A 26,379-nucleotide genomic window follows, 5' to 3' on the forward strand; every position below is an offset into this window, starting at 1 on the left:
CTGTAATTAGTTTTTATTGTCATTAAAGAATATAAAAAATAGCAAAGGGGAATTGTTACAGGAAGATATACTTGAATCCAAGTGCTTAATTTGAAATTTTTTTGTTCAAGTTATGGGTCTGACACATTATGGTAGTATATAAGGAACTAGAATACAGGATTCACTTACTTCCCCTTTGATGTAAAAAGAAGACACAGCATGTAATCCCAGCTACTTGGGTGGCTGAGGCAGGAGAGTCGCTTGAATCCAGGAGGTGGAGGCTACCGTGAGCTGAAATTGCACCACTACACTCCATCTTGGGCAACAGAGCAAGACTCTGTCAAAAAAATAAATAAACAAATAAAAGGAAAGAGAGAAAGAAAAAGAAAGAAGAATAAACAGCAAATGTGGTCAATGTCACACAGAGAAGAAAGGAAATAATAAGAATTATTATGACTATCAACAAAACTTAAATAAAACTATGTTCTTCTTCCAGAACACAAATGTAAGCCTTGTCCAAGGAGATGGATTTGGCATAAGGACAGCTGTTATTTCCTAAGTGATGATGTCCAAACATGGCAGGAGAGTAGAATGGCCTGTGCTGCTCAGAATGCCAGCCTGTTGAAGATAAACAATAAAAATGCATTGGTAAAGCCCAGGTGTTTCTGCCATCATGGGATAGAAAGGGGTGTGGCATGTTGGAGAAGACCTCAATCAACCCACTCATGATTCTGGTTTATTTTAGTTGGGGTGTGAAGTGACTGAAACTTTGTACACATCTCAAGATTATCATAGGAAAGGTAAAACATATACAAGGTTAGGACCTTAGCATAAGAGGATTACTAGCCGACAGGTAGATGAGTATTACAGGGCACCCAGAATCTAAAAGACTGTAAGCATTTCCAAATTAGAATCTAGAATCAAATCTCAGAACATAATTTATAAACATTTATCTAAAAACAGAGGATATGGAGATTATTCCTCAGGGTTAGTAATTCCATAAGAACAACATAGGAACATATATTTTGTTTCTACCATTTTGTAATTTTTAATTCACCAAGAGAAATAGGCAAGTTATAGTAGGTTAGCATAAAATATGTACAAACAGGAAGAACTGAAGTAAGATGGCACAGGCAAGTATCAAAGAGATATATTGCACTGAATCCTTGAATCCCAGGAAAAATGTGTTTTCTAGCAGCTTTATTGATTTATTCATTTTCTTAGTTTTCCATGTCTAAATAATGTTTCCATGTTATACTTACTACATAGCATTTTTGGTCTGTCAAATAGTAATCATATATTTTTAAGCAAAATTACATTTTCTGAAAGTCTCTGCTTCCCCACAATAAGAAACTTTCATCATCCTTTCTAGAAGAGAGAGAAATCAACCCATAATCTCTTCCTCATCAGATCATTCTCAAGGACCCATTCACAGTTACTTACTCTAGAAAAATGTTCTAAAGGCTGGAATAAGAAAAAAACCTGTTATTTGGCTACAAAATCCTGAACTGGTTCTGAATTCTGTTCTGCAACCACTCACATCTGAGTCTGTGGCATTTTCTTCCTACTCCTTCTGTTTCTGGTAACTCTTGTTTATAGCCATTGCCCACTTCCTTTGGCCCTGGACACAATATTTACTGCTCAAAATTTTGAACCCTGAACTTGTCATTGTGGACTTTTCATTGACTGTAAATTAAGGTTATACATGGATTAGTAGGGCCTCTCTTCTTGTAAGACCAGCTGTGATGTTGTTAAAAATGTTGAAATTTTGTAGTAAGGAGTACTTCCTTGCAATTTCTTATAATGACATTTAATAGTAGTAGTGCAATGTCAAGTATGTTACCTTAAAGCAGCAATTTGTAAGAAATTACATTCTAATGTAAAATACAAAAGTAGGAGACTGTTTCTTAAACAGACCATCTGTATTTCCTGTAGGAATTTATAAAATCCCGGAGTACGTCATATCCCTATTGGCTGGGATTATCTCCTGAAAAAGATTACAGTTATGCTACGATCATGGATAATATAATCAACTCCTCTGCCTGGTAAGTGTCTATTCTTGTTAAAATTTTATAGTTGGGTTTGAGTAGAGGTATTTTCCTTAGGAACACTGTAGATTCAAATTAAAACCAGCTTCAGTTGAAATTGCATCCTAAAAGCACCCTTTTCTATCATGCTTCTTTGATGTATTTTCTAATACAGAAAGTTACCATAAATGTCTTCTACAATTTTGACAAGTAACTAAGAAAATTACAGCAGCCAAATTATGGAGAACTCTGTAAATAATTTTATCTACGAAAAATTATGGAAGCCCAGAAAAGTCAGTGGACTAATACTTAATATTGTGCTAAGTTTTAGGGTTCAAAGACGAATGAAATATTGATTCATCACTAAAGTCACTTAACAATCAATTGTATGTGCAGACTGATTGAATGATGCTAGAGATAAAGAGAATATAGTGTGATAAATGCTTCAATAAGAATACACAGACTAACAAAATATAAATTTTAGCAATAATGCTTTTGTTACAAATGACACTTGAAATGGGCATTTAAAAAAGTTTATGGATTTGGGGGTACAATTGCAGTTTTGTTATATAAATATATTGTGTAATGATGCAGTCGTGTTTTCAGTGTAACCATTACCTGGATAGTGTACACTGTACCCAATAGATAATTTCTCATTCTTTATTTTTGTGACACAATCCTACTTTTTGGAGTCTCCAATGTCTATTATTCCACTTTTTATGTGTATGTGTACATATTATTTAGCTCCCACTTAAGTGAGAACAAGCAATATTTAAGTTTATGTTCCTGAGTTATTTCACCTAAGAGAATGATCTCCAGCTCTATCCATTTTGCTGCAAAGTCATGATTTCCTTCTTTTTTATACTTGAGTAGTATTTCATGGTGTGTATACTCTAAAAGAAAACATGGTTTCACGTTTTCTTATCCAATAATCCATTGATGGACACTTAGGTTATTTCCATGACTTTGTCATTGTAAATAGTTCTACAACGAACATTTGAGTGTAGGTGTCTTTTTTAAATATAATAATTCCTTTTCCTTTGGTTAGATACCCAATAGTGGAATTGCTGGATCAAATGGTAATTCCGTTTTTAGCTCTTTGAAAAATTGCCATAGAGTTTACACTAATTTCCATTCTGATGGTTGGCCCTACCTCTGGTGGTTGACAATGATAGGATACAATGGGAGATAAGCTATCTCCAAATGGAGTGGAAAAGGATATATATTTTAAAAGCCTAATTTGTAGTGAAGGACTAGAGACAAAGGTAATGTTGTGTCAGGAAAGAGTACAGATGAAATCTTGTTTTGAAAATGTAGAATATGTATGTGTTTGTAATTATGGCAAAGGGAATGGTAATCTATAATGGAAAGGAAAACATTGTAGATATTTTCAATTATCAGAAAGAAAACTGAAAAAAGTATATAATAATTGTATGTGTGATATATATATGTGTGTGTGTATATATATATATGTATACATATCTTATTTTCATTTTTTAACTCTGTGTTGTTTTGGGGTTTGTTTCTAAAAGGGGGCCATAATAAATGACATCTGTACTATGTCACCACAAATAAATCTCATACTTAAAAATTTAATTGATGAACTTATTTACTGGTTGATGTCATTTTTTTTACCCAAATATTGATGCTAAATTAATCTAAAAGATAATATTTTTAATTTATAAATTTGTTTTTAATGCATAGTCCCTGATCACCAATCTAGTATTTATGGGCTGGTCATTAGAACTTCAGAGTAAAGGCCAGGCGCGGTCTCTCACGCCTGTAATCCCAGCACTTTGGGAGGCCGAGGCAGGCGGATCAGGAGGTCAGGAGATCAAGAACATCCTGGCTAACATGGTGAAACCTCATCTCCACTAAAAATACAAAAAATTAGCCGGGCATGGTGGCAGGCGCCTGTAGTGCCAGCTACTCAGGAGGCTGAGGCAGGAGAATGGCATGAACTCAGGAGGCGGAGCTTGCAGTGAGCCGAGCTCTCGCCACTGCACTCCAGCCTGGGCAACACAGCAAGACTCTTGTCTCAAAAAAAAAAAAGAACTTGAGAGTAAAATCTTTTGAAAATGTCACTTAGAGATGATGTTGAACTTAAGGTGTCATACCTCAGGTGAATTCCTGACTTTGAGGATTACAAAAAGCACTTGAGGGAGACAGGGTCCAAGACTTACTACTGGGCCAGCTAGACTAGAGAATCTTATGGAATGGTATTATTCCAAATTATATTATACATGAAGGGGCTGGGGTGCTAAGTCTGTAAGCAAAGGACAGCAAAAATCAGATGTTAGAAAGTGGAAAAAACAGGGAGAAATGAAGCAGTATTTGACATTGCATATGTGTCAACATAAACAATTAATTTGGACATTCTTGATACTCTGAATATTAATTAGATTTAGTTTAAACAATGCAGAGTCTAGGGCAATAATATCATGTTGGAAGTGTAATTTTTTTTTTTTCTGTGAATATGTTTCAAATATCTGACTTGCCAAGTGTAATTCTTTACTTTCTCTTTCAGGGTTATAAGAAACGCACCTGACTTAAGTAACATGTTTTGTGGATATATAAATAGAATATATGTTCATTATGATTACTGCACTTATAGAAAAAAAATGATATGTGAGAAGATGGCCAATCCAGTGCAGCTTGGTTTTATACATTTTAGGGAGGCATGAGTCATCAATCAAATACATTTAAGGAGAGTCGGGGGTTGGGGTTCCACACTACAGGTAAATTTAAACATTTTCTGGTTGACCACAATTGGTTGAGTTTGTCTAAGGACCTGGAATTTTATCATGCAGATGAAACATCCAGGTAGCAAGCTTCAGAGAGAATAGATTGTGAATGTTAATGCTGGAGAGGTATAATGAAGCATGTCCCTCCTCCCACTTCCCATCATGGCCTGAACCCTGGAGAAGAGGAAGTCCATTCAGACGGTTGTGGGGTGCCTTCGAATTTTATTTTTCATTTACATTCTTCCCCTTCTGGCCAAGATTTGCCAGAGGCAACATCCAAGACCAGCAGATTTTAATTTTGTCCCATAGCATTGCCAGGGTGGCATAGCTTCCCATCTCCGGTCCATCCTATACTCCATGGGACTCCCTGTAGCTGAAGGCCTTATAAGTCAAAGGACTTTTAGCCAATTGATTGTTCTAGGCCAGATAAGAATGGATGTGGACATGCATTTATTATTATTAAAAATTATTATTTTAAGTAAAAGCCAATAAACAAAAATGAAAAGGCAAGTTATGAGACTGACTTATTTTTAACTTCTATGTGTTGAGCTACTGTAAGCTTGGCTTTTGTTAAAGACATACAGCAATCAGCTATGCAAGCATAAGCATTGTTCTGAAAAAAATATATATAGACATATTTATCTTCATAACTCTTAACTGGAAGTATTATACCCAAGAGGCTTTGTTACAAGGTATTTTTTATCCTGTTAGTAAATATATTCCTGTAATTCTATAATAACCAAAAAATTTTTCATGGTTGGGGTAGATGCAAAAGTGACACATACTCATTTAGAAAGCAACTCAACTTGTTTTATCAGCTGTTTAGGCATTTTTGTACCCCTCCTTGATTTGGAGGGTTTGAGCTTGACCTAATTTTGTTCTTTAAAACCAGCCCTTACAATCTTATGCTCCCTCCTCTTCTGTGACAGTAACTGGGCCTAGAGGGAAGCGTGCTTGTAGAGTTTCTGCAGCAGAGCATTTGCAGTGAAATACAGATCCCGGCTCAGTGGAATGCCAAAATGAGGAAGAGCCACATCTCTGATGTTCAAAATATCATGATTTGGGTTTTATTGGAAGTAAAACAAGAAGAGATAAATAACATTTATAGTTTGATAATTAAAAGAGTAATTTCTGTGTCAGAACAGAAAAAGGAACCTATTCCTTTAGAGTAACAACTAAAAATATGAAGACAAATTATAATCTTGTACTCTCTAGTGGATTATTGTAGCCAAGAAATAAAGTTTCATTCTCCCACCCCCCCCCCAAAAAAAAAAGTTAGGGCTGAAATTTAGTATTAAATGTTTTCCTTTGAAGCAATTTCTTTAGCTCCCCGTTTTTTTCTATTAAAGAGAAATTATAGCCAGACCAATTTGTGTGCAAAATAAGTTTTAGGCTTATTATACTTGGCCTGGTTATTTTGCATAAAATGCAGCACGGGTTGGGCATAGGTGGCTCATGCCTGTAATTCCAGCACTTTGGGATGCCAAGGCAGGTGGATTGCCTGAAATCAGGAGTTCAAGACCAGCCTGGCTCACATGGTGAAATCCCGTTTCTATTAAAAATACAAAAATTTGTCAGGCATGGTGGCACACTCCTACAGTCCCGGCTACTCGGGAGGCTGAGGCAGGAAAATTGCTTGAACCCAGGAGGCAAAGGTGCCAGTGAGGTGAGATCGCACCACTGCACTCCAGCCTGGGTGACAGAGCAAGACTCCATCTCCAAAAAATAATTAATTAATTAATTAAAAATGCAGGAAGAATGGATTGGCCATATGGGCTTCTTTAAGTTGACCTTGACTAAACTTTACCTAAAAATATGCTATTTTAGTTAAAGTCTTAGTAAAATAACCAGTGTCTCAAGTTCTTTTGTTTTAAAAGATGCTTTTTCAATTTATGAAAATAACCAGCCGGGCGAGGTGGCGGCGCCTGTAGTCCCAGCTACTCGGGAGGCTGAGGCAGGAGAATGGCGTGAACCCGGGAAGCGGAGCTTGCAGTGAGCTGAGATCTGGCCACTGCACTCCAGCCTGGGTGACAGAGCGAGACTCGGTCTCAAAAAAAAAAAAAAAAAAAAAAAAAAAAAAAAAAAAAAAAAAGAAAATAACCATACTGTCATAAAATCACAATTCAAATTTTAGAACTCAAAGAGAAATATAAATTTGCTTACAAAAACATACTTCACTCAAATAACTCAAAAGAAAAAGATTTTATTGACCTTGCTTTAACCAGAGCAGGAGCTTTCAAACAATGTTTGTATATTAGGGAAATGCTATTTACAAGCCAACAGCTCATGAAAACTGTCTATCAGGCATGGTAGAATCTAGGAAAGAGGCTCCCTACTTATCAGTATTTTCTCCTAATATCCCCAGGTAGCAAGATTCTATGTAAATCATTTTAATTTTTTTATGGAACTCTTTTGAGCACCATCATTTTTATTAGCATAGGGATAGCTTCAGTTAAAATTCCATAGCAAGGCAGTAAATGCCTCTCAGGTGGAAATTCTCAGTTCAATATTGTCATTGGGAAGTATTTACAGTTTTTTGCCATTAGCCCCAATAAACGTGCCACAAATGGCTATGAAGAGGAGGATTTGTCCTGACTAGCACTCTAGCTTCTACCTAATACTTTGTGGGCTCAGGCAATTTTACTAGTTCCCATTCAGCATGTTCAATTAAAATTTACTAAAAGAGTAGATTTACATGCCTTCAGCTTTATAGTACTAGAAAGGGGAAACATCTCCCAGTCAGATGTAGTACCCATTTTCACAAGACATTTAGGTAAAGGGCTTACAACTACATTCTACAAAGTTTGTTTAAACGTCTTAAATTTTATAATTCTATTAATCTGTATGTTTTTGTTTGTTTTTTTGTTTTGTTTTGTTCTTGGCCCCAGATCATTTTACCTTTTCTTTCCTTTTTTTTTTCTTTTTTGAGACAGAGTCCCACTCTTGTCACCCAGGTTGGAGTGCAGTGGCATGATCTCGGCTCACTGCAACTTCCACCTCCCTGGTTCAAGCGATTCTCCTGCCCCAGGCTTCCAAGTAGCTGGGATTACAGGTGCCCACCATCACACTTGGCTAATTTTTCTATTTTTAGTAGGGATGGGGTTTCACCATGTTGCCCAGGCTGGTCTTGAACTCCTGACCTGAGGTGATCCACCCGGGTGTGTTGGCCTCCCAAAGTGCTGGGATTACAGGCGTGAGCCACCGCGCCAGGCCTATTTTATCTTTTCTGGTGAAAAAGGGTTTGGGTTCCCAGCAGGGAGTTGCATCTGTGAGACCTATAAAGGAACAACAAATTTGATAAGGCTTCTTAAACAGTCCTGTGATTCTGTGGGAGGGGCACCAATGCAAAAGGGGCTCCCTGAACCCCAAAATTTACCTTGACCTGGGTAACAGGCATATTTGCTGAGAGGATAACCCAGTTATCATAAAACTAGCCCAACATGGTTTTCGTGTGAAGCATATTAACTGCTTCACCTGGGGTGCTTAACTTGGTATTTTATAGGGAGAGTTGGGCAGTTTCCTGCGGATACGGTTTGGCTGTGTGCCCCCCCAATCTCATTTTGGATTGTAGCTCCCATAATTTCCACGTGTTGTGGGAGGGACCTGGTGGGAGATAATTGAATCAGGAGAGCAGTTTTCCCCTTACTGTTCTCATGCTAGTGAATAAACCTCACGAAATCCGACGATTTTATAAGGTGGAACCACTTTCACTTGGTTCTTATTCTCTCTCTTTCCTGCTGCAATGTAAAACGTGCCTTTTGCTTTCCCCCATGATTGTGAGACCTCCCTAGCCACATGGAACTATGAGTCCATTAAACCTCTTTTTCTTTATAAATTACCCAGTCTTGGCTATGTCTTTATTAGTAGCATGAAAATGAACTAATACAGTAAATTGGTACTGGTAGAGTGGGGCAGTGCTTGTAAAGATACCCAAAAATGTGGAACCAACTTTGGAACGGTGTAGCGGGCAGAGGTTGGAACAGTTTGGAGGGCCCTGAAAAAGACAGGAAAATGTGGGACTGCTTGGAACTTCACAGAGATTTGTTGAATGGCTTTGACCAAAATGCTGATAATCATATGGACAGTGAAATCCAAGCTGAGGTGGTCTCAGATGAAGATGAGGAAATCGTTGGGAACTGCAGTAAAGGTGACTCTCGCTATGTTTTAGCAAAGAGACTAGCAACACATGTTGCCTGGCATTTCCATCCCCAGCAAAGTCTCACTGTAGCCTCAGTCACTGAGGAAATCAGACACCAATGATGCTAATTACAGCTGAAGAAATCATATGGAGACTACATTCTTGAGCTCACCTAGAATCAAAGCCAAAGCACCCTACTCAACCAATACTATACATACATCTATAGAAAAAAGTGTTTCCCTATGAAAGCCAATGCATAAAATTAAAGGAAACAACCATTACACCAGATGTGCAGATACCAACATAAGCACACAAGAAACATTAAAAAGTGTGGAAATATGACACCTCCAAACAAACCAGTAATTTTCTAGAAAAAAAATTTCAGAAAAAGGAAATTGATGAAATAATTGAAAATTATGATATTAAAGAAACTCAGTGAGATATAGAAGATGATAAAAATTAGGGAAACAATTCATGATCTGAATAATAACTTCAACAAAGCAATAAATGTCATAAAAAATCAAATAAAAATCCTAGATTGGAAGAATTTAATAAATGAAATAATATAATTGACAGCTTCAACAATAGACAAGATAAAGTAGAATAAAGAATTTCTAACCTTGAAGATACGACTTTTGAAATAACCCAAACAAAACAAAAAGAAGAAAAAAGGATGAAGAATTCTACATGACATAGGGGATACCATAAAGGAAGCAAATATTCAAAATGTAGAAATTCCAGAAAAAGAAAAGAAGTGCAAAGACATAAAAACCTTTAACAGGCTGGGCGTGGTGGCTCCTGCCTGTAATTCCAACACTTTGTGAGGCTAAGGTGGGAGGAGTGCTTAATCCCAGGAGTTCGAGGCTGAAGTGAGCCATGATCACATCACTGCACTCCAGCCTGAGGAGTTCAAGGCTGCAGTGAGTCATGTTCCCGCTACTGCACTCTAACCCAAGAGACAGACTGAGACCTTATCTCTAAAAAACAAAAACAAACAAACAAAAAACCAATTAAACAAAATAATAGCCGAAAACTTCTCAAGTCTTGCAATACATATACACCTTCAGATAAGGAAGTTCAAAGATCTCCAAAAAAATTCAACCTTAAAAGATCTTATGCAAAGCACATTATAGTCAAATGGTCAAAAGTAAAAGACAAAGAGAAAATTATAAAAACCTCAGGAGCAAAGTATCAAGTCATATAGAGGAGAATTCCCATTAGACTAAATGAACTCCCTTGCAAGAAACCTTAGAGGCCAGAAGAAAATAGAATGCTCTATTCAAGCTGCTGAAAGAGAAAAAGTAATAGTCAAGAATACTACAATCAACAAAATTGTATTTCAAAATGAGAAATGAAATCTCCCAAACAAGCAAAAACTGAGAGAATTAATTATCACTAGACCAGCCTTTTAAGAAATGCTTAAGGGAGTCCCACATTGGGAAATAAAAGGATGATATTTACCATAATGAAAAAATATCAAAGTATGAAACAGATTAGTATAGCAGACACACAAATGAGAAAGAAAAATGAGACAAATGTTACCACTACAGAAAACCACAAAACCACAATGATAAATAATAAGAGAGAAAGAAAGGAAAAGGCATATATAAAACAATCATAAAACAATTAGCAAAATGACAGAAATAATTTATTACTTATTAGTAATAACCTTAAATGTAAACAGATTAAATTTCTCAAGTAAAAGATGTAGACTGCAAAATGGATTTTAAAAAATGATTCAACTATGTACTGCCTACAAGAAACTGACTTCAACTGTAAAGATACATATAGACTGAAAAGGGATGGAAAATAAGAATTCACATTGGATATCAAAAATGAGCAGAAGTAGCTATACTTATATCAGATAAAACATAATTTAAGTCAAAAACCATAAAAAGAGACATAAAATAATTACATAATGATGAAGGAACCATAACAATCTAAATATATATGCACCCAAAAACAGAGCACCTATTACTAGCATATTTAGTAATATTATTAACATCACTAAAGCAAATATTCCTTCCTTTCTTTCTTCCTCTCTCCCTCCCTCCCTTTCCTCCCTTCCTTCCCTTCCCTTCCCTTCCCTTCCCTTCCCTTCCCTTCCCTTCCCTTCCCTTCCCTTCCTTTCTTGCTTCCTTCCCTCTTTCCTTTCTTCCCTTTGACAGGATCTCATGCTGTTGCCCAGGCTAGAGTGCAGTGGCATGATCATATCTCACTACAGCCTTGACCTCTTGGGTTCAGGCAATCCGCCCACCTCAGCTTCCCACGTAGCTGGGACTACAGGCATGTGTCACCACAGCCAGCTGACTTTTTTTTTTTTTTTTTTTTTTTTTGTAGAGACAGTGTTTGCCATGTTGCCCAGGCTGGTCTCAAACTCCTGAACTGAAGTAATCCGCCCACCTCAGCCTCCTAAAGTACTGGGATTACAGGTGTAAACCATTGCACCTTGCCTGTTTTCTTATATACATAATGAGGAAGATGAGATTCTAAGATGATATGGTTTATGTGCTTTTTTATTTTGCAATTTTTGTTATTGAAAATATTTATTTTTATAGTAAAATTAGCAAGTGGTATTAGAATGGGAAAAAATGCTACCTTGAATACAGAATAATTTCAAAGACAGCAAAATTATCTGTACAGTTTTCCCAATTAGACAGTAAGCATTTATCTGGATTTTTTTCTTTCTTAGATTAACCTTTCATTTATAAATTTTATGTCTGACAGTATTCCAATGTGTTAATTGTTCTTTGATCTTTATTAATTCCTTCGGACCCGCCAGTCAAATGGCCTGGGAAAATAGGATAGCATTAGACATGATACTAGCAAAAGAAGGTGGAGTTTGTGTCACGATCAGGATTCAATGCTGTACTTATATCCCTAATAACACTGCTCCTGGCAGACCATAACTAAAGCATTACAGGGTCTTAGTGCCCTATCAAATGAGTTAACCAAAATTCTGAACTAAAGGATCGCTTCACAAATTTAACAGGAAATTTGTTCGGTAGACGGAAGGGACTTATGTCCTCAATCCTCTCTCTGGAAAAGGGTTGCTTATTCTAGTTTGAGACCAGCCTGGGCAACATGGCAAACACTGTCTCTACAAAAAAAAAAAAAAAAGTCAGCTGGCTGTGGTGACACATGCCTGTAGTCCCAGCTACTTGGGAGGCTGAGGTGGGCGGATTGCCTGAACCCAAGAGGTCAAGGCTGTAGTGAGATATGATCATGCCACTGCACTCTAGCCTGGGCAACAGCATGAGATCCTGTCAAAGAGAAGAAAGGAAAGAGGGAAGGAAGCAAGAAAGGAAGGGAAGGGAAGGGAAGGGAAGGGAAGGGAAGGGAAGGGAAGGGAAGGGAAGGGAAGGGAAGGGAAGGAAGGGAGGAAAGCAACCCATTGGAAAAGGGTTGTTTATTCTAGTAGGATGCTGCGTCATACCCTGTGCCTGAGGATTAATTCAAAGACTTACTGAAATAGCTCTCACTAAAACCTCTTAAGATCCTCCTCCTCCGATTCAAATAGGCTTTTCCTTCAAGAAGACCAAGTAGAACAATGGAGCCAAATTACGTTAGAAAGATTTGAAGAGAAAGAGTTATAACAAAAGGGAAAGGGGGAAGTTACGGGATATGCTGAAGTTGCTCTTCAAATAATCTGATCAATCTTTTATTCTTTAATTCATAGTACCCCTCCACCTTTTTTCACCTTTTTTTCTTTTTGCCTTTGTTAGATGCCCAGGCATGCCACAGTACCAGGCGTTATCAGTACCAGCTCACATTCCTTTCCTTATTTGGAAAGAGGACTAACTTTCTAGCTCATTACAGACACCCCTTCCCCTTCCTCTCCAATTCTTTTACGTGCCCGCCCTATCTAAAAAATAATCAAATGTTTAGCCAACCGGGATTAGTTTAGAGTGTACGACCTGACCCCGGCCAATGGGGAAAAGGTAGACGGGCAGGACTTGCATCAGGAATAAAGGCTCTCGTGCCCCTCTGTTCAGGTGTGCTCTCGTGGCAACTGGCAGGGAGGCACCCCTCTGTGCAGAAGTAAAATTGCTTTGCTAAGAATCCTTTGTTTGAGTGTTTAATTTCCTTAGGATTTTAAGCGTTATTCCTAACAACACCATGAACTCTACCCATATAAGACAGTTAACTTTATTGATAACTATCAATAAATACTGTGTATGTTCTGACGTTTCCACTGAACAATTGTTCCCTCATCTCTCTACTTTCCCTTGGGCCTCCTTATATTTACTGAGCCCTAACAATATTAAACATAGGCCAATAATGGCCCTACAAAAACCTGTAAGTGTTCAAGTAAAGGAAGAGTCGCATGTCTCTCACTTTAAATCAAAAGCTAAAAAGGATTAAACTTAGTGAGGAAGGCATGTCGAAAGCCCAGATAGGCCAAAAGCTAGGCTTCTTATATAAAACAGCTAGCCAAGACGTGAATGTAAAGAAAAAATTCTTGAAAGAAATCACAAGTGCTGCTCCAGAGAACACACAAATAATAAGAAAACAAGATAGGCTTTTCGCTGATATGGAGAAAGTTTAGTGGTCTAGATAGAAGATGAAATCAATCACAACATTCTCTTAAGTCAAAGCCTAATCCAGAACAAGATCCTAACTCTTGTCAATTCTATGATGGTGAGAGAGATGAAGAAGCTACAGAAGAAAAGTTAGAAGCTAGCAGAGGTTGGTTCATGAGGTATAAGGAAAGAAGCCATCTCCTTAACATAAAAACGAAAGATGAAGCAGCAAGTGCTGATGTAGAAACTGCAGCAAGTTATCCAGAAGATATAGCTAAGATAACTGAATGTGTCTACACTGAACAATAGATTTTTAGTGTAGATAAAACAGCTTTGTATTGGAAAGACATGTCATCTAGGATTTTTATACCTAGAGAGGAAAAGTCAATGGCTGGCTTGAAATCTTCAAAGGACAAGCTGACTCTCTTGTCAGGGGCTAATGCAGCTGGTGACTTTAAGTTAAAGCCAGTAGTCTTTTACCATTTCAAAAGTCCTAGGGATCTTGAGAATTATGCTAACTAATCTGCCAATGCTCTATAAATGAAACAACAATGTCTGGATGACAGTACATTTGTTTATAACATTGTTTACTGAGTATTTTAAGCCCATTGTTGAGAAACACTGCTCAGAAGAAAATAAAAGGTCTTTTTTTTTCTTTTCAAAATATTACAGCTCATTGACAATGCACCTAGTCACTCAACAGCTCTTATAGACATTGACCAGGAGGTTAATGTTTTCATTCCTGCTAACACAGCATCCATTTCTGCAACCAATGAATCAAGGAGTAATTTTGACTTTCAAGTTTTATTCTTTAAGAAATACACATCAGAAGGCTAGAACTGCCACAGATAGTGATTCTTCTTATATATCAGAGCAAAGTCAATTGAAAACCGCCTGCAAACAATTTACCATTCTAGATGCCATTAAAAAGATTTGTGATTCATGGAAGGAGGACAAAGTATCAACATTAACAGACACTTGGGAGAAGTTGAATCCAACCCTCATGGATGACTTTGAGGGGTTCAAGACTTCAGTGGCGGGAGTAACTGCAGGTATGGTGGAAATAGCAAGAGAACTAGAACTGGAAGTGGAACCTGGAGATATGGCTTAATTGATGCAATTTTATCAGGAAACTTTAATAAATAAGGAGCTGCTTTTTATGGATAAGCAAAGAAAATGGTTCTTGAGACAAATATTACTCCCTGTGAACATGCTGTGAACATTGTTGAAATGGTAATAAAGTATTCAGAATACTGCATAAACTTAGTTGATAAAGCAGTAGCAGGATTTGAGAGGACTGACTTCCATTTTGAAAGAAGTTTACTATGAGTAAAATGCTATTTAACAACATCTCATGCTGCAGATAAAAATTTCATAAAAGGAAGACTAAATTGACGCCACAAACTTCACTGTTGTCTTATTTTAAAAATAGCCACATCTACCCCATCCTTCAGCAACCACTGCTCTGATCCATCAGCAGCCATCAACATCAAGGCAAGGCGCTCCACCAGCAAAAAAGATTTTCACTCACTAAAGACTCAAATAATTGTTAGCATTTTTAGCAATAAAGTATTTTTAATAAAACTGTGTACATTTTTTAGACATAATGCTATTACATACTTAATAGAAGACAGTGTAATGCAAACATAACTTTTATATGAATTGAGAAAGCAAATAATTAGTGTGACTCACTTTATTGCAGTCATTGCTTTATTGTGGTGGTCTGGAACTGAACCCACAATATTTCTAAGGCATGCCTATAAGTTAGTTTCAAATTGAACAAGGCAGAAGTCAAATGTTGCTGAAGTTCACTTAGATAACATGTAGAAGATTTAGTATTTGAAATGAGGTGGTCTGACCTGTGCTACTAACATTTGTACTGTTTTGATTTTATGTATAAGATGCTTTAGACAGGAATACCAGGAAAAAAATGACAGTGATTGGCTTACAGTTTTAATTGTATTGCTGCCATGCACTAAGATATTATTCTTCTAAGTTTATGTGTGCTATAGTGATGTACACACATATATTTTTCCATTTTGGGGGGATGAAACAAAGTCCACAGATACTAATTTTGGACAGTTTTCTGAATTATTAATTCCTATTTAGTTTCTCTAAATAGACAATTCAAAATAAAAAACATACTGACACCATTACCCAAATCCAAGATCTCCAGACATTTGAAGTAACAAGTAGAATTTGAGGTCTTTCTGTTATTGTTCCTAAGCCCTCCAAATCTGCTTAATTATTGATAGTCTAGAAAAAAGATAAAGATTCAAGTGTCTTTGAGTGTTAGTGCACAGAGCTTTAAGAGTAACACACATTTATTAAGGATGTGTTACATGCTTGGTATTCTGATCAATACTTTACATAATCATATTAAGTGAGCTTCACAATTAACTTATGAGCAAGGTCATAATATCAAACCCATTTCAAGATGAGAAAATAGAGTTTTAAAGACACCAAATTACTTATCCAAAGCCACATAGAGAGTAAGTTCTAAAGTAGTGATATTTCTCTAACTGTATTAAAGACTACTTATATAAGAATTGTGTCATGGTGCTGGTAAAAACCCAGGTCTCTGTGTGTCCTCAGTCTTCCCACTGAGTAACATCAGCATTTGTGTTTCCTATTTGGTTTCTCTATGTTTTGACCAACACCTCCGTTGAGATGTTTGAGAATCATGTTCATAAATTGTATCCACTAGTTAAAAAAGGGAAGCTGTGGGAAAGAAATGCAACTTTTGCCTATTATCCTGTGAAAGGGTGCCTTTCTACATATTCTGTAAATACCTCCTCAGTTACTCAGCAAAAATAAAGCACAGAACTGTTAGGAAAACGCTACATAAAGCATTTTTACTTGTCCTTCTGTCTAGTAGCCTCTGAAACTTGTTAAGAAGCATTTATTCATTTTACAAACCCCATGAGTTGTCTTGCAAACTTTCTTTTCCTTCTCTAGCACAGAAAATTACTACTGTTGAATCTAACCAGAGGTAGCCTTGGAATAGTAATTGTATTTGTGTAATGTTTTAATGATTGAGGTATTTTTCTCATGAACTATCTTATACAATGAGAAACTAATATCTCTCTGTTTTGTGAGCCAGGGTCTGGTGTTGGTGCTGGTAATAGAACAGTGAATGAGGAAGTCATACTGTTCACTTTCATGGAGTTTCTAGTACATTTAACACTCTAAAGTTTTCTTTTAGGTTGTAGAACTGTGAGGTATAAAAGATGGGTGTTCATGGAATACTATGCAGCCATAAAAAAGGATGAGTTTGCGTCCTTTGTAGGGACATGGATGCAGCTGGAAACCATCATTCTTAGCAAACTATCACAAGAAGAGAAAACCAAACACCGCATGTTCTCACTCATAGGTGGGAACTGAACAATGAGATCACTTGGACTCGGGAAGGGGAACATCACACACTGGGGCCTATCATGGGGAGGGGGGAGGAGGGAGGGATTGCATTGGGGAGTTACACATGATATAAATGATGAATTGATGGGTGCTGACGAGTTGATGGGTGCAGCACACCAACATGGCATAAGTATACATATGTAACAAACCTGCACGTTATGCACATGTACCCTAGAACTTAAAGTATAAAAAAAAAAAAATAAAAAAATAAAAGATGGGTGCTATTTTTCCTATTTTAAATATGAGAAAAGGGAAGTTAAAAAGGCTATGAAACTGGTTCATGATTGTCATTTACTTAATGGACACCTAAATTATTTTGCTGATTCTAAGTTTAGTATTCCTTTTACTATCTTACACTGTCTTTCAAACTTAGATAGTTTGGACAGATTTCAACAACTTTTTGCACAACTTATATTAATTAAGCCCTAACCTATATTGGCCTGATTTTGATTTTATATGTATATATCTGAAGATGTAGTAAATCATACTGTGTTCAGGAATTAGAAATGGAGGACAAGAAGAATGAAAATTAAAGGAAAATAGAATAATTGGGAAACAAATGATAAGCTCATGTTATTGCTTCTGTATATTCAAAGAAGAGACTAGGTAATTCTGATAGGCAAGATAATATTAAAAATAACTCCAAAGAGAAGAAAGGGAGAAATACGCAATTTTCAGCTACTGATTCATTCATACATATCTTTTATTGTACAATAAAGCCCTTATCTGTGTTATCCTATCCACCTCTTTGCATTAAGGTAGTTGGTCAACCTTGGTCATGCCAGCCTTCCTCTCACACATTAAATAATGTTTGTTCTCACAGAAGGTAGGGTGCATTTTCCCATTATGAAAATAAGCACAATTCATATTTCCTTTTCCGTCTTCCAAAAGCTCAAACCTGTGAATGGGAAAGTTAGAATAAATTCCTTTGAAAACTAAGCAAACAATCAGTAATCAAACTCTGTGTATAGCAGTTTGATGCACCAAATAGAGACCCTGAGGAAAATAGGAAAAAAAGAAAAAACAATTCTCATTGTTGAGAAACTTCCACGCTGCTTGGCAGTACAAGGTATGTATATTTGAAAAGCCCAATATTGATTTAATGTAGCATAAGATTGGGAGCAAGGGAACTCTAGGTACAATAGGAGCCCTGAAGAAGTGATGGAGATGGCTCCAAAATAATGGGAAAATGTGTTATCTACAAGATCAGACTTTAGTTCAGTATTGATGGAAGGTCAGGGCTTAGATGAACTGACGGGAGATGGAAGAACCCTACAGGACAAGTAGCTGCAATGGATGGGAATACACTCATGGAAAAGTAAGTTGATTCAGTAGTTTTGAAATCAGGATTTATGTTACAAGATAAATCATCTAAGACAGCATGCTGTATTTTAATTGACTGTTAAGTTATATTTATTTCTTTCTAAACCGCTTATAATGAGAGGCCAAGGAATATATACTTATTAGTTTATTTAGAAAATATCTGCAGAACTATGTGGCAAAGATTTTCTATGTGCTGAGGATACACTGATAAAGAAAGACAAGAAAGATAATGTCTTTCTTGTTGGGGAACTTTCATTTCAATGGGGCGATACCAGCAGGAAGCCCACAAAAAATGGACAAGAAAAATTCAGACAATGGTAAGAGCTACAAAGAAACAAAACAGTGGTAGACTGTATGGATGTGGGTTTAAGGGAGGCTAATTTAGTTTGGGTAGGGTTAGCCTCATTGAAGAAGTGATGTTTAAATAGAGACTTGAGTCACAAGAGATAGCTGGTCATGGAGTTGTGGAGGCAGAGCATTCTAGAAGAAGAAAATAGCAAGACAAAAGTCTTAAGGCAACAAAACAAGTTTGATTTGTTGGAAGAATGGAAAGAACACTAATTTGCCTGCAATATTGTGAATGAGGCAGCCAGCAATGGGAGATAGGAGATAAAGCCCAAGGTCTGTGAAGCGGCTTGCTTGTAGTTGTAGTATCCTAAGATTCTACCTATAGTAAATACTTAATAAATATTTGTTTAAAAAATTAATTAATAACTTGAGTAATTATCAGATTATATAAGTTTTGGCAATCAGTTTAAATTTTAATTGAAGAGAGACTGCAGTTCTGATGTACAGGATGAACAAAAGATGTTGAGTCTAGAGATTAGAAAGCCATATAGGAAGCAACTCAACCCTTAATGCAATTAGTCCCTTTGCCTGGATTGTTTGTAGAAGGATGAAGCTTCATTAATGGACATTGGAATTATCTTGTGAACTACAAAGTATCGAATTCTTGGAGACTCCTAGAATAGAAGAGTAGGCAAAATAACACTGAACATTCAAAAGGACTCTCAAGGTAGCAAATGTCAACTGAAAAATAATGATAATGAAATTTTGTTTCAAAAATATATGAAGATAATCAGAGCAACCAAAACACGAAAACACACACGCACATGCGCATGCATGCTCGTGCACACACACACACACACACACTCATACACACATACATGCACACAGTGTTCCATGGTAAAGTTGAATGTAAAAATGAATGGGAATAATATCAGAGATAAAGGTAGATTGTGGCTTAGATAAAGAGCAAAAGAATGGGAGAGAGGGGAAAGGAGAATCGTCTTATGACCAGTGCTCTCTTGTTTGAATTAGTGGGTAAATGAACCAGCTGCTGCTTATACAATCCATAGTAGTGACTTGGACTGAGAGAAAAGGAAATCTCAAGAATAAAAGTTTCTAGTACTGCCTCCTATTCTAAGTGTCCAGTGACTTACATATTTTCTGAGAGAACCGAGCCATCCTCCCACTTCCAGACCTCATTGGACTTCTGGCGAGATAATCCGACCCAACGAATTAAACCAGTCCTGGCTTTGATGTATTCCTATTGTAAACATAAATAAACACAATAATCAGAATCCCTCCACAGCTCTTGGTAATGACAGACAAGCTTCATGATAAGATGTTGGACAAAAAATGTTGGATTACAAGTCTATATTAATATTAATGAATTACATTTGATGTTTGAAATTGTACCAATTTGACTTGTCTAAGAACTTAAAAAAAAAACTTGTAGGACAGGTAAAATTGTACACAAAATAGCTGATATTCTAATCTTCCTTTGTTTTTATAACATATATTTAGATCTTCAATCAGTTGAGGATTATACTCCCAAATAGAATACCAAATATGATTCAAAGGAATACATGTAAACAGAGAAAGGAAACACAAAGAAATGTATTGTTGATGAGCTGTATATTCCTTAGAGTTAAAGCTCTACCTGCTTTGGTTTTATTGCTCATCTTGCCTATAAAATCTTACATATAGAAGTATTAACTTGTTTTAGTTAATTGGATAAAGGCATTTATGATGTCTTTCTCAAAAGGATGTATACATAATGTACATCTACCTTTCCCTATTTACTTTCTTCTAATGAGCAATTATCACTATCTACTAAACTATATACTGTATCATTTGTTTTGTTTCTTGGCTGTTGCTTTAACTAGAGTACACTCTCTTTGAGGTTAAGGATTTTTCTTTCTGTCTTATTAACTGCATAGGTCCAAATTCTGGAATAGTTTCAGCACATAGTTGTTGAATTAATGAAGGAATAAATGAATCAATCAACCTATGGGTAACAAAATTATGTGAAGGCCAAATGCTTATATATTCTCAGACCTCCCAGAATAACAAGTGATGATGCGTTCTTGGTAAATAAAAAATGACTTGAGCTTCTTGACAATATGTGAGACTCAAAATGGCATTCCACGGGAGATACTGTATGAAAGTCATGTGTGACTGTTTATTTCTTAAAGCTTGAGCCACCAGGAACCTTTCTGTTATTTCCTAATATTTTCTTTAAAATATATCAATATTATATACTTCCCAATAGGAACTGACAGATAAATTCTACCTGAAATCCAACTATACGATTTCTTTGTCTTGAAAAGTTGCATGACTACTTTTAGTTATAAATCTTCAACCTGGCATCTGCCTAGACTAATACAAATTCAGGATATGCATATATGTCTCGAATTAATCTCTATATAATAGAGCTGAGATTTTAAGAAAACTATCATATTTTGCTGGAGTGGAAAGAAAAGCTAATTTGTTTAACTGGATATCTCCCGCATGAGTCTGAGTCCACAGAAACAGTAAGTGGACAGCACAGCAAGTTAGAACAACAGAGGACACAAATGAATATGAACATTGCTGGGCTGACTCTTTACGTGTGACCCACTATGGCCTGAGCTGTCAGGAAGGGACAAGTCAATTTGACTGATCAACTCTAGCAATGTTGTAGAATATTATGATTGGATTGAATATTTGGGTTCTGTAATTCTTACTAGGTTTCATAAGGTTCTTAGATTAGTACAAACTGAAAGATGTTAAGAAAAATGTAAAAAACAAAAAAGGTCAAGTGTTGCATTTGAGGTTTCTCTCCCTTGCCTCCAAAATATTTGACATAAGAATCTTCTCACCAGAATGTTATGGTTGTCAATCTTCAGTAGAGTAGCATTCAAGTCAGTGCAGTACTGCTTACTCTCTTTCCATGTTAAGTTGTGCCTGAAGAACCCATAGCAGTTATCTCCATAGTATCTCCAGTTTGTGTCACAAGGGCTGCATTTATGACCTTCTGGAGAAACCAAGCACAGGAATGGTGTATTTTTTCTAAATTGGGCTTACATGTTCTCCACATTCAATGTTTTCTGCAGATCTCAAGACTCCCTTCAGTTGCCATAAGAGAAATGCTCCAGGAGTTGGAGAGATGAAGAAGTTAAAAAAACAGTACTTACTGACAGCGCCCTTTAGTTCTGATTGTTTTATTACATATTGGCAGAAACGCTTTGCTAATTGTTGTAGAGTTCCTGTGCGATTTTCATTCTCATCTTGTAGGTAATTGTGCTGCATGACAGCTAGATTCAAAAATTAAATAATAATAATTTGTAAATAGAACCATAGAAATGATGCAAAGATCTGTCATTGAATTTTCATTTCATTAACATTGCCAATATGTGAGGAGTTAACTAGATACACATGATTAAATGAATGTTGAAAAGTGTGAAGGGGCCATAAAGAACAAATCAAGAAATAGAACTGACACCTGAGGGTTAATAAGTGAACTGTTTGAAGGAGACAATCACAAATAAAAAAAATCCCAACATCAGTAATATCCCCGGAGCCTGTATTCACTTGCTTCGATACAAGCTTCTCAACTGAGTTGTAGAAGTGAATGACCTCTTATTTTCTGTACTTTCTGTGATGCCAAACTATTCATTCATTTAAAAGTGCATACTGATTTCTCATTATGCTTAAAGTACTTGTGATATTCAGGTAAATAATAAAGAAATACAGTATGATAAGTGTTAGATTCTAACATCTTTTAAAAAATCAACAAATGCACAAACAAGCAACAACTCCACAGACTACAATGTGCCATTGGAGGGCTGTGAGAATTATAGAAAGAAGAAATGCACAATAATTTAGTAAGCAAAATGAGAAACAGAAAATGTTAGATAGAGAGAACAGAATGGAAAAATTTCAGACAAGCGAACATGGAATTTATATATGAAATTGAAAAACTCCAGTTTGGCTGGTTCTTAGGATATGCAAGATAGGAAAAGGGACAACGAAGTTTTTAAAAATAGTTTGGATCCACACTGAGGAGGGTCTTAAAGGCCGGTAGTACATTCTTAAAAAAAACTTTTAATTAATTAAAATCTTAAAACCTTATCTTAAACTCAAGGAAATGGTCAGCGTTCTCCTTTATTGAGATTCTCTTAGTAACTATCTGTAGGACAACTGGAGTAGTGACAAATAGACAAATAGTGACCATTGAGAAGCTTAGTGGGATATGTCATGACCCTTCAGTATTACCTTCCTCCAATCAAATTTCTGGCAGAGTCAATACTTACACCAAATCCCCAGAGCCACCAGCCCGACAACCATCCCCACACACAGGATCATCAGAATCAAAGCCATCACACGCCACCAGGAGGAGGAAGCAGAGTCAACTGTAGGCATATAATAAAGATATCAAGGAGCAGGCAGTATGGGTTAGCTATGGGGAAGGCTCACCCCTGCCCCTGCCCCTGCCTTCTCAGGGTCCTCTAAGTAATAGAAAGAGTTTTGCTGGCAGATCTCACTTGTGTTCTCTTGATGATCATCAACAATAGGCATGGCCCACTCCCATACCACACACCCATCCTCATCCCTAATGGACTTTACCTCTCCAAGCCAAAATATTACTTGCTGTTAAGGCCTGATGTGTTTGTGTTTTTTGTTTTGTTTTGTTTTGTCTTATGCCCACCCATTCCATGAATAGTTGCTTTAATAAACAGCAAATGAAGAATCACACTCATTTGCTCACATTCAGAAAATGAAACTTCCAACCATTCTCTTCCCTTATCCCCTTGACTTCTATGCCCTCTAGGATTAAACGCTCAGAACCTTAATGCAGTTTTCCCTGCATGTATATTGGATGCTTGTAATCTAAATAGGTCTGTATGAGCTTATGAAAACACTACTCAAATGCTTTAGAGCATTAACATCGTTCAAGAAAAAGAAATTAAACTATATACACTATCAATAGTAGAAAAACCAAAAGCTGAATCAACTCATTTTTTAAATTAATTTCCAAATTATTGGCTCTGAGCATTCTTACCAGAGATGAGAGCTGGTTTTCGAGTTTTAATATTTAAGGTGACGTATCCATCTTCATCCTGCATGGCTTCCCGAGTACTGCAACTGAGCTCGGAGTTCAATGACTTTGCAAAATGTAGTTTCCAACTCTTACAATTTCAATATCTGTCAGTATATGATCTTCCTGTCTCTAGTAGGGTAGAACCATGTGAGATGGGACACATTTTTTTTCTCTGCTTATTGTTTTCCAGGAAGCCTTTTCATAGCTGCTCAGAGATACATGGATCTTGAACACAAACACACGAAAATAATAATAACTTGTGGTAAAGGAGTAGATAGGGTATTTGCTTCCTGTTTTTTTTTTTTTTTTTTATCTTCAACACTAAATAAAGGGGCATTCCATCATGTGTATCCTTTCCAAGAACAAAGGTTCCTGCTTTATCTTAACTCTAGCTTAGTCTAAATTATATTGCTGAAATGAGAGATTTCTGATGAAAATTCATGGGTAGCTCACCAGCAGATATATAGTTTATCCGATTGTGAGAAGCAAGTCTAATATAATTGGATCTGACAGGGGCTAAATTAGCTGTTTCGTAGTCTTGTGTTGGAGGAGATCATTCCTGATTATAACCTAGAATTTATACAACTTCTTGCATATTTTATACATTTTATTTTTTATTTGAAGGATCCACATGAGACAGGCCTGATATTGCTTAGATTTAGGTGTTGAAGGAAAACTATCAAATAAAGTAAAATAACACAGAGTTAGCGACTTGCTGCGTTGTTCTTTACTAGTGCTTGTGCTTTAAAGTGAGTTTCCTGGAATGGAAGAATTTTGATTTGATGAAATCACTTCATTTCACGTACAGTGGTGTTTAGATGAATATTTAAGACTGAATGAGTCCTAGCACCCTTTCATCACAATATAATATGATTGCACACATTTAACTTTATGAAATGCGCTTTTAAATTATCTTAGCTTGCATTGAAAGTAATTATAAGCACAGCCATACAAAGCTAGCTGATGCGTTTATTATAGGAATATTGGGAAGGATGTTGTCTATTTTGCCATAGAGTAGCTCTTACATAGTTTTATGGCAGATTTTTACTTTTGTTAAATCACCATGACTAGCAAAACTTTAAGTAGTAGGCATTTCCCTTATAAATAATCTGAATTCTATTTTTCTTTAATTAGCAGAGTATTCAACTTTTCAATATAGTTATTATGTGGGCTGTGGTAGGTGATATTTTGTTTGTTAGCTTGCCCTTTAGTATAGCTTGTAGATTTGTTTCTTCCCTGCTATATGCTTCACTCTGAATTCCTTGTCAACTCACTTAAAATTATCTTTCATTCTAAATTTCTTCCTCTATACTCTTCAAATTATTTTGAGAATGAGGTGAAGAATAAATGTAACACACATAAAAGACATTCACTAACTTTGGAAAGCCAAACTTCGTATGATTCAAATATTTTTACCAAAACTAATTCTTATTTTAAAAAATCACACTTGAAATAAATGTCAAATTTTAAGAAAGGACTAAAAATTTAAAAAAAAACATTAGATCCCAACATCATTTTTGTTGCTGAGTTTCTTATCTCAGTTAAAATATTCAGGGATTCCCAATCATAAGCTGGGTAAATTCAGTCACTTCCCATTCATCTACTACTGCTTCTGTTCTCATAACTTCTGTTTCAGCCAAAAGGGACTCTTCACTCTCCCATCACTAATCCTCAGGCTTTTCTGGAAGATTGAGGTTGGAATGGGGTTTGATCCTCCCTCTCTTCCTTCCTTTCTGCACCGACTCATCAGCAAGTCCTGAGGCTATTCTGTCACAATAACCCCTCTCTTTCAGGTTCTTTCTGTCACTGCCTTGCTTCAGTGTTTTGTTACCTAAAATATACAGAAACACTAAAAAAAAATTGAAAAAATAACTGTGACAAAGTAACAGAGAGAAAAAAAAATGTGTGGAGGTTATAGTTCAAATGACACTTTTCCAATAAAGCTTTATTCTGTTCTCTAAGGTACCAAACAGGCACATATGAAAACTTAATTCATTACATTAAATCAGATATGTAAAGGTAAGATCCAAGGACATTGAGAAGATGTTTTAATTATTGTAAACAGTTTTTGTTTATTAACAAAAACTTTAAGATGGTATTAAAAATAACCATTAGATTGCTTTGTTGAGGTATCCACATTCTCTACGTCTTGAGCAGCTGATTTCATTATAAAACATATCCCATTTATTTTTGTAAGTCACCAGGAAAGTGCCAAGATTCGTTGTTGATTCTTTAAAGCTTGGAACGGTATATTTAATGCCTGAAGTATTTAACACTCTGCCTTTGGAGATACTCCTTTCCTATATCTCAGACTCTGGACTTTCCATTGCTTCATTCCTCTTTCTCATTGTAATTTAATCTTTCTTTTTGGATCTTTGATCATTCCAGCCACAGTCTGAGAGTCTTATATCATATCTGTGTTCCACAAAATACATGTTTGCTTTTCTGTCTATCCCCCTAACATGACTTTGTGGTGTTAGAAGCAAGCTGAGTGAAGACAGAGGCTCTCAGGGCCAAAGGAACTAGCCCTTGATAACACTGAGTTCTAATTTTGCTCCCTCCCCACATTCTATAAATGTAAGTTGAGTTACTCAGCAAAAGTTAAGCAGAGAACTCAGGAAAGAGAGATAGATATCACAAATGCTTCTTTTCCTTTTCCCGAATCCAGAGGCTTTGCTAGTTACCTTTTAATCACCCTCTAAAGCCCATTATTAGCTTATTTTATTTCTGCTTCAATATTTTAACTTTGCTTGAGTATCTTATTCCCTTCTCCTTTTCTTCACTAAGGAAACTATATACAGCTAAAAAATGCTTTTTTTTTTTTTTTTTTTTTTTTTTTTTTTTTTTTTTTTTTTTTGAG

The 26,379-nt window shown here is 36.2% G+C and overlaps 2 protein-coding genes across 8 annotated transcripts in view; one reads left to right on the top strand and one right to left on the bottom strand.

Annotated features, from left to right (window-relative positions):
• CLEC12A (C-type lectin domain family 12 member A) overlaps positions 1–5,260 on the top strand; it is a 25,003-nt gene extending 19,743 nt beyond the window's left edge. For 5 of the 6 annotated variants that reach the window (XM_030939351.1, XM_030939352.1, XM_030939350.1 and 2 more), the window contains 3 exons: positions 476–627; positions 1,915–2,024; positions 4,534–5,260. In XM_030939351.1, the coding sequence (XP_030795211.1) occupies positions 476–627; positions 1,915–2,024; positions 4,534–4,690 (419 nt within the window). In that variant the 3' untranslated portion in view covers positions 4,691–5,260. The remainder of the gene's footprint in view (positions 1–475; positions 628–1,914; positions 2,025–4,533) is intronic. The other variant, XM_030939349.1, reaches the window with a different exon arrangement.
• The window catches only part of CLEC1B (C-type lectin domain family 1 member B), a 24,915-nt gene extending 1,177 nt beyond the window's left edge, over positions 1–23,738 (bottom strand). Inside the window, exons 1-6 of one of the 2 annotated variants that reach the window (XM_030939354.1) lie at positions 23,481–23,708; positions 22,732–22,830; positions 21,613–21,732; positions 21,298–21,452; positions 19,594–19,700; positions 169–316 (exon numbers count right to left, since the gene is read on the bottom strand). In XM_030939354.1, coding sequence (XP_030795214.1) covers positions 211–316; positions 19,594–19,700; positions 21,298–21,452; positions 21,613–21,732; positions 22,732–22,830; positions 23,481–23,544 — 651 coding nt within the window. In that variant the 5' untranslated portion in view covers positions 23,545–23,708 and the 3' untranslated portion in view covers positions 169–210. Of the gene's footprint in view, positions 1–168; positions 317–17,499; positions 17,727–19,593; positions 19,701–21,297; positions 21,453–21,612; positions 21,733–22,731; positions 22,831–23,480 lie in introns of those variants that run through there. The other variant, XM_010376675.2, reaches the window with a different exon arrangement.
• Positions 23,739–26,379: the final 2,641 nt, after the last annotated feature.

The sequence above is a fragment of the Rhinopithecus roxellana genome, chromosome 10 (assembly GCF_007565055.1).
Source record: "Rhinopithecus roxellana isolate Shanxi Qingling chromosome 10, ASM756505v1, whole genome shotgun sequence".
Classification (NCBI taxonomy): Eukaryota; Metazoa; Chordata; class Mammalia; order Primates; family Cercopithecidae; genus Rhinopithecus; species Rhinopithecus roxellana.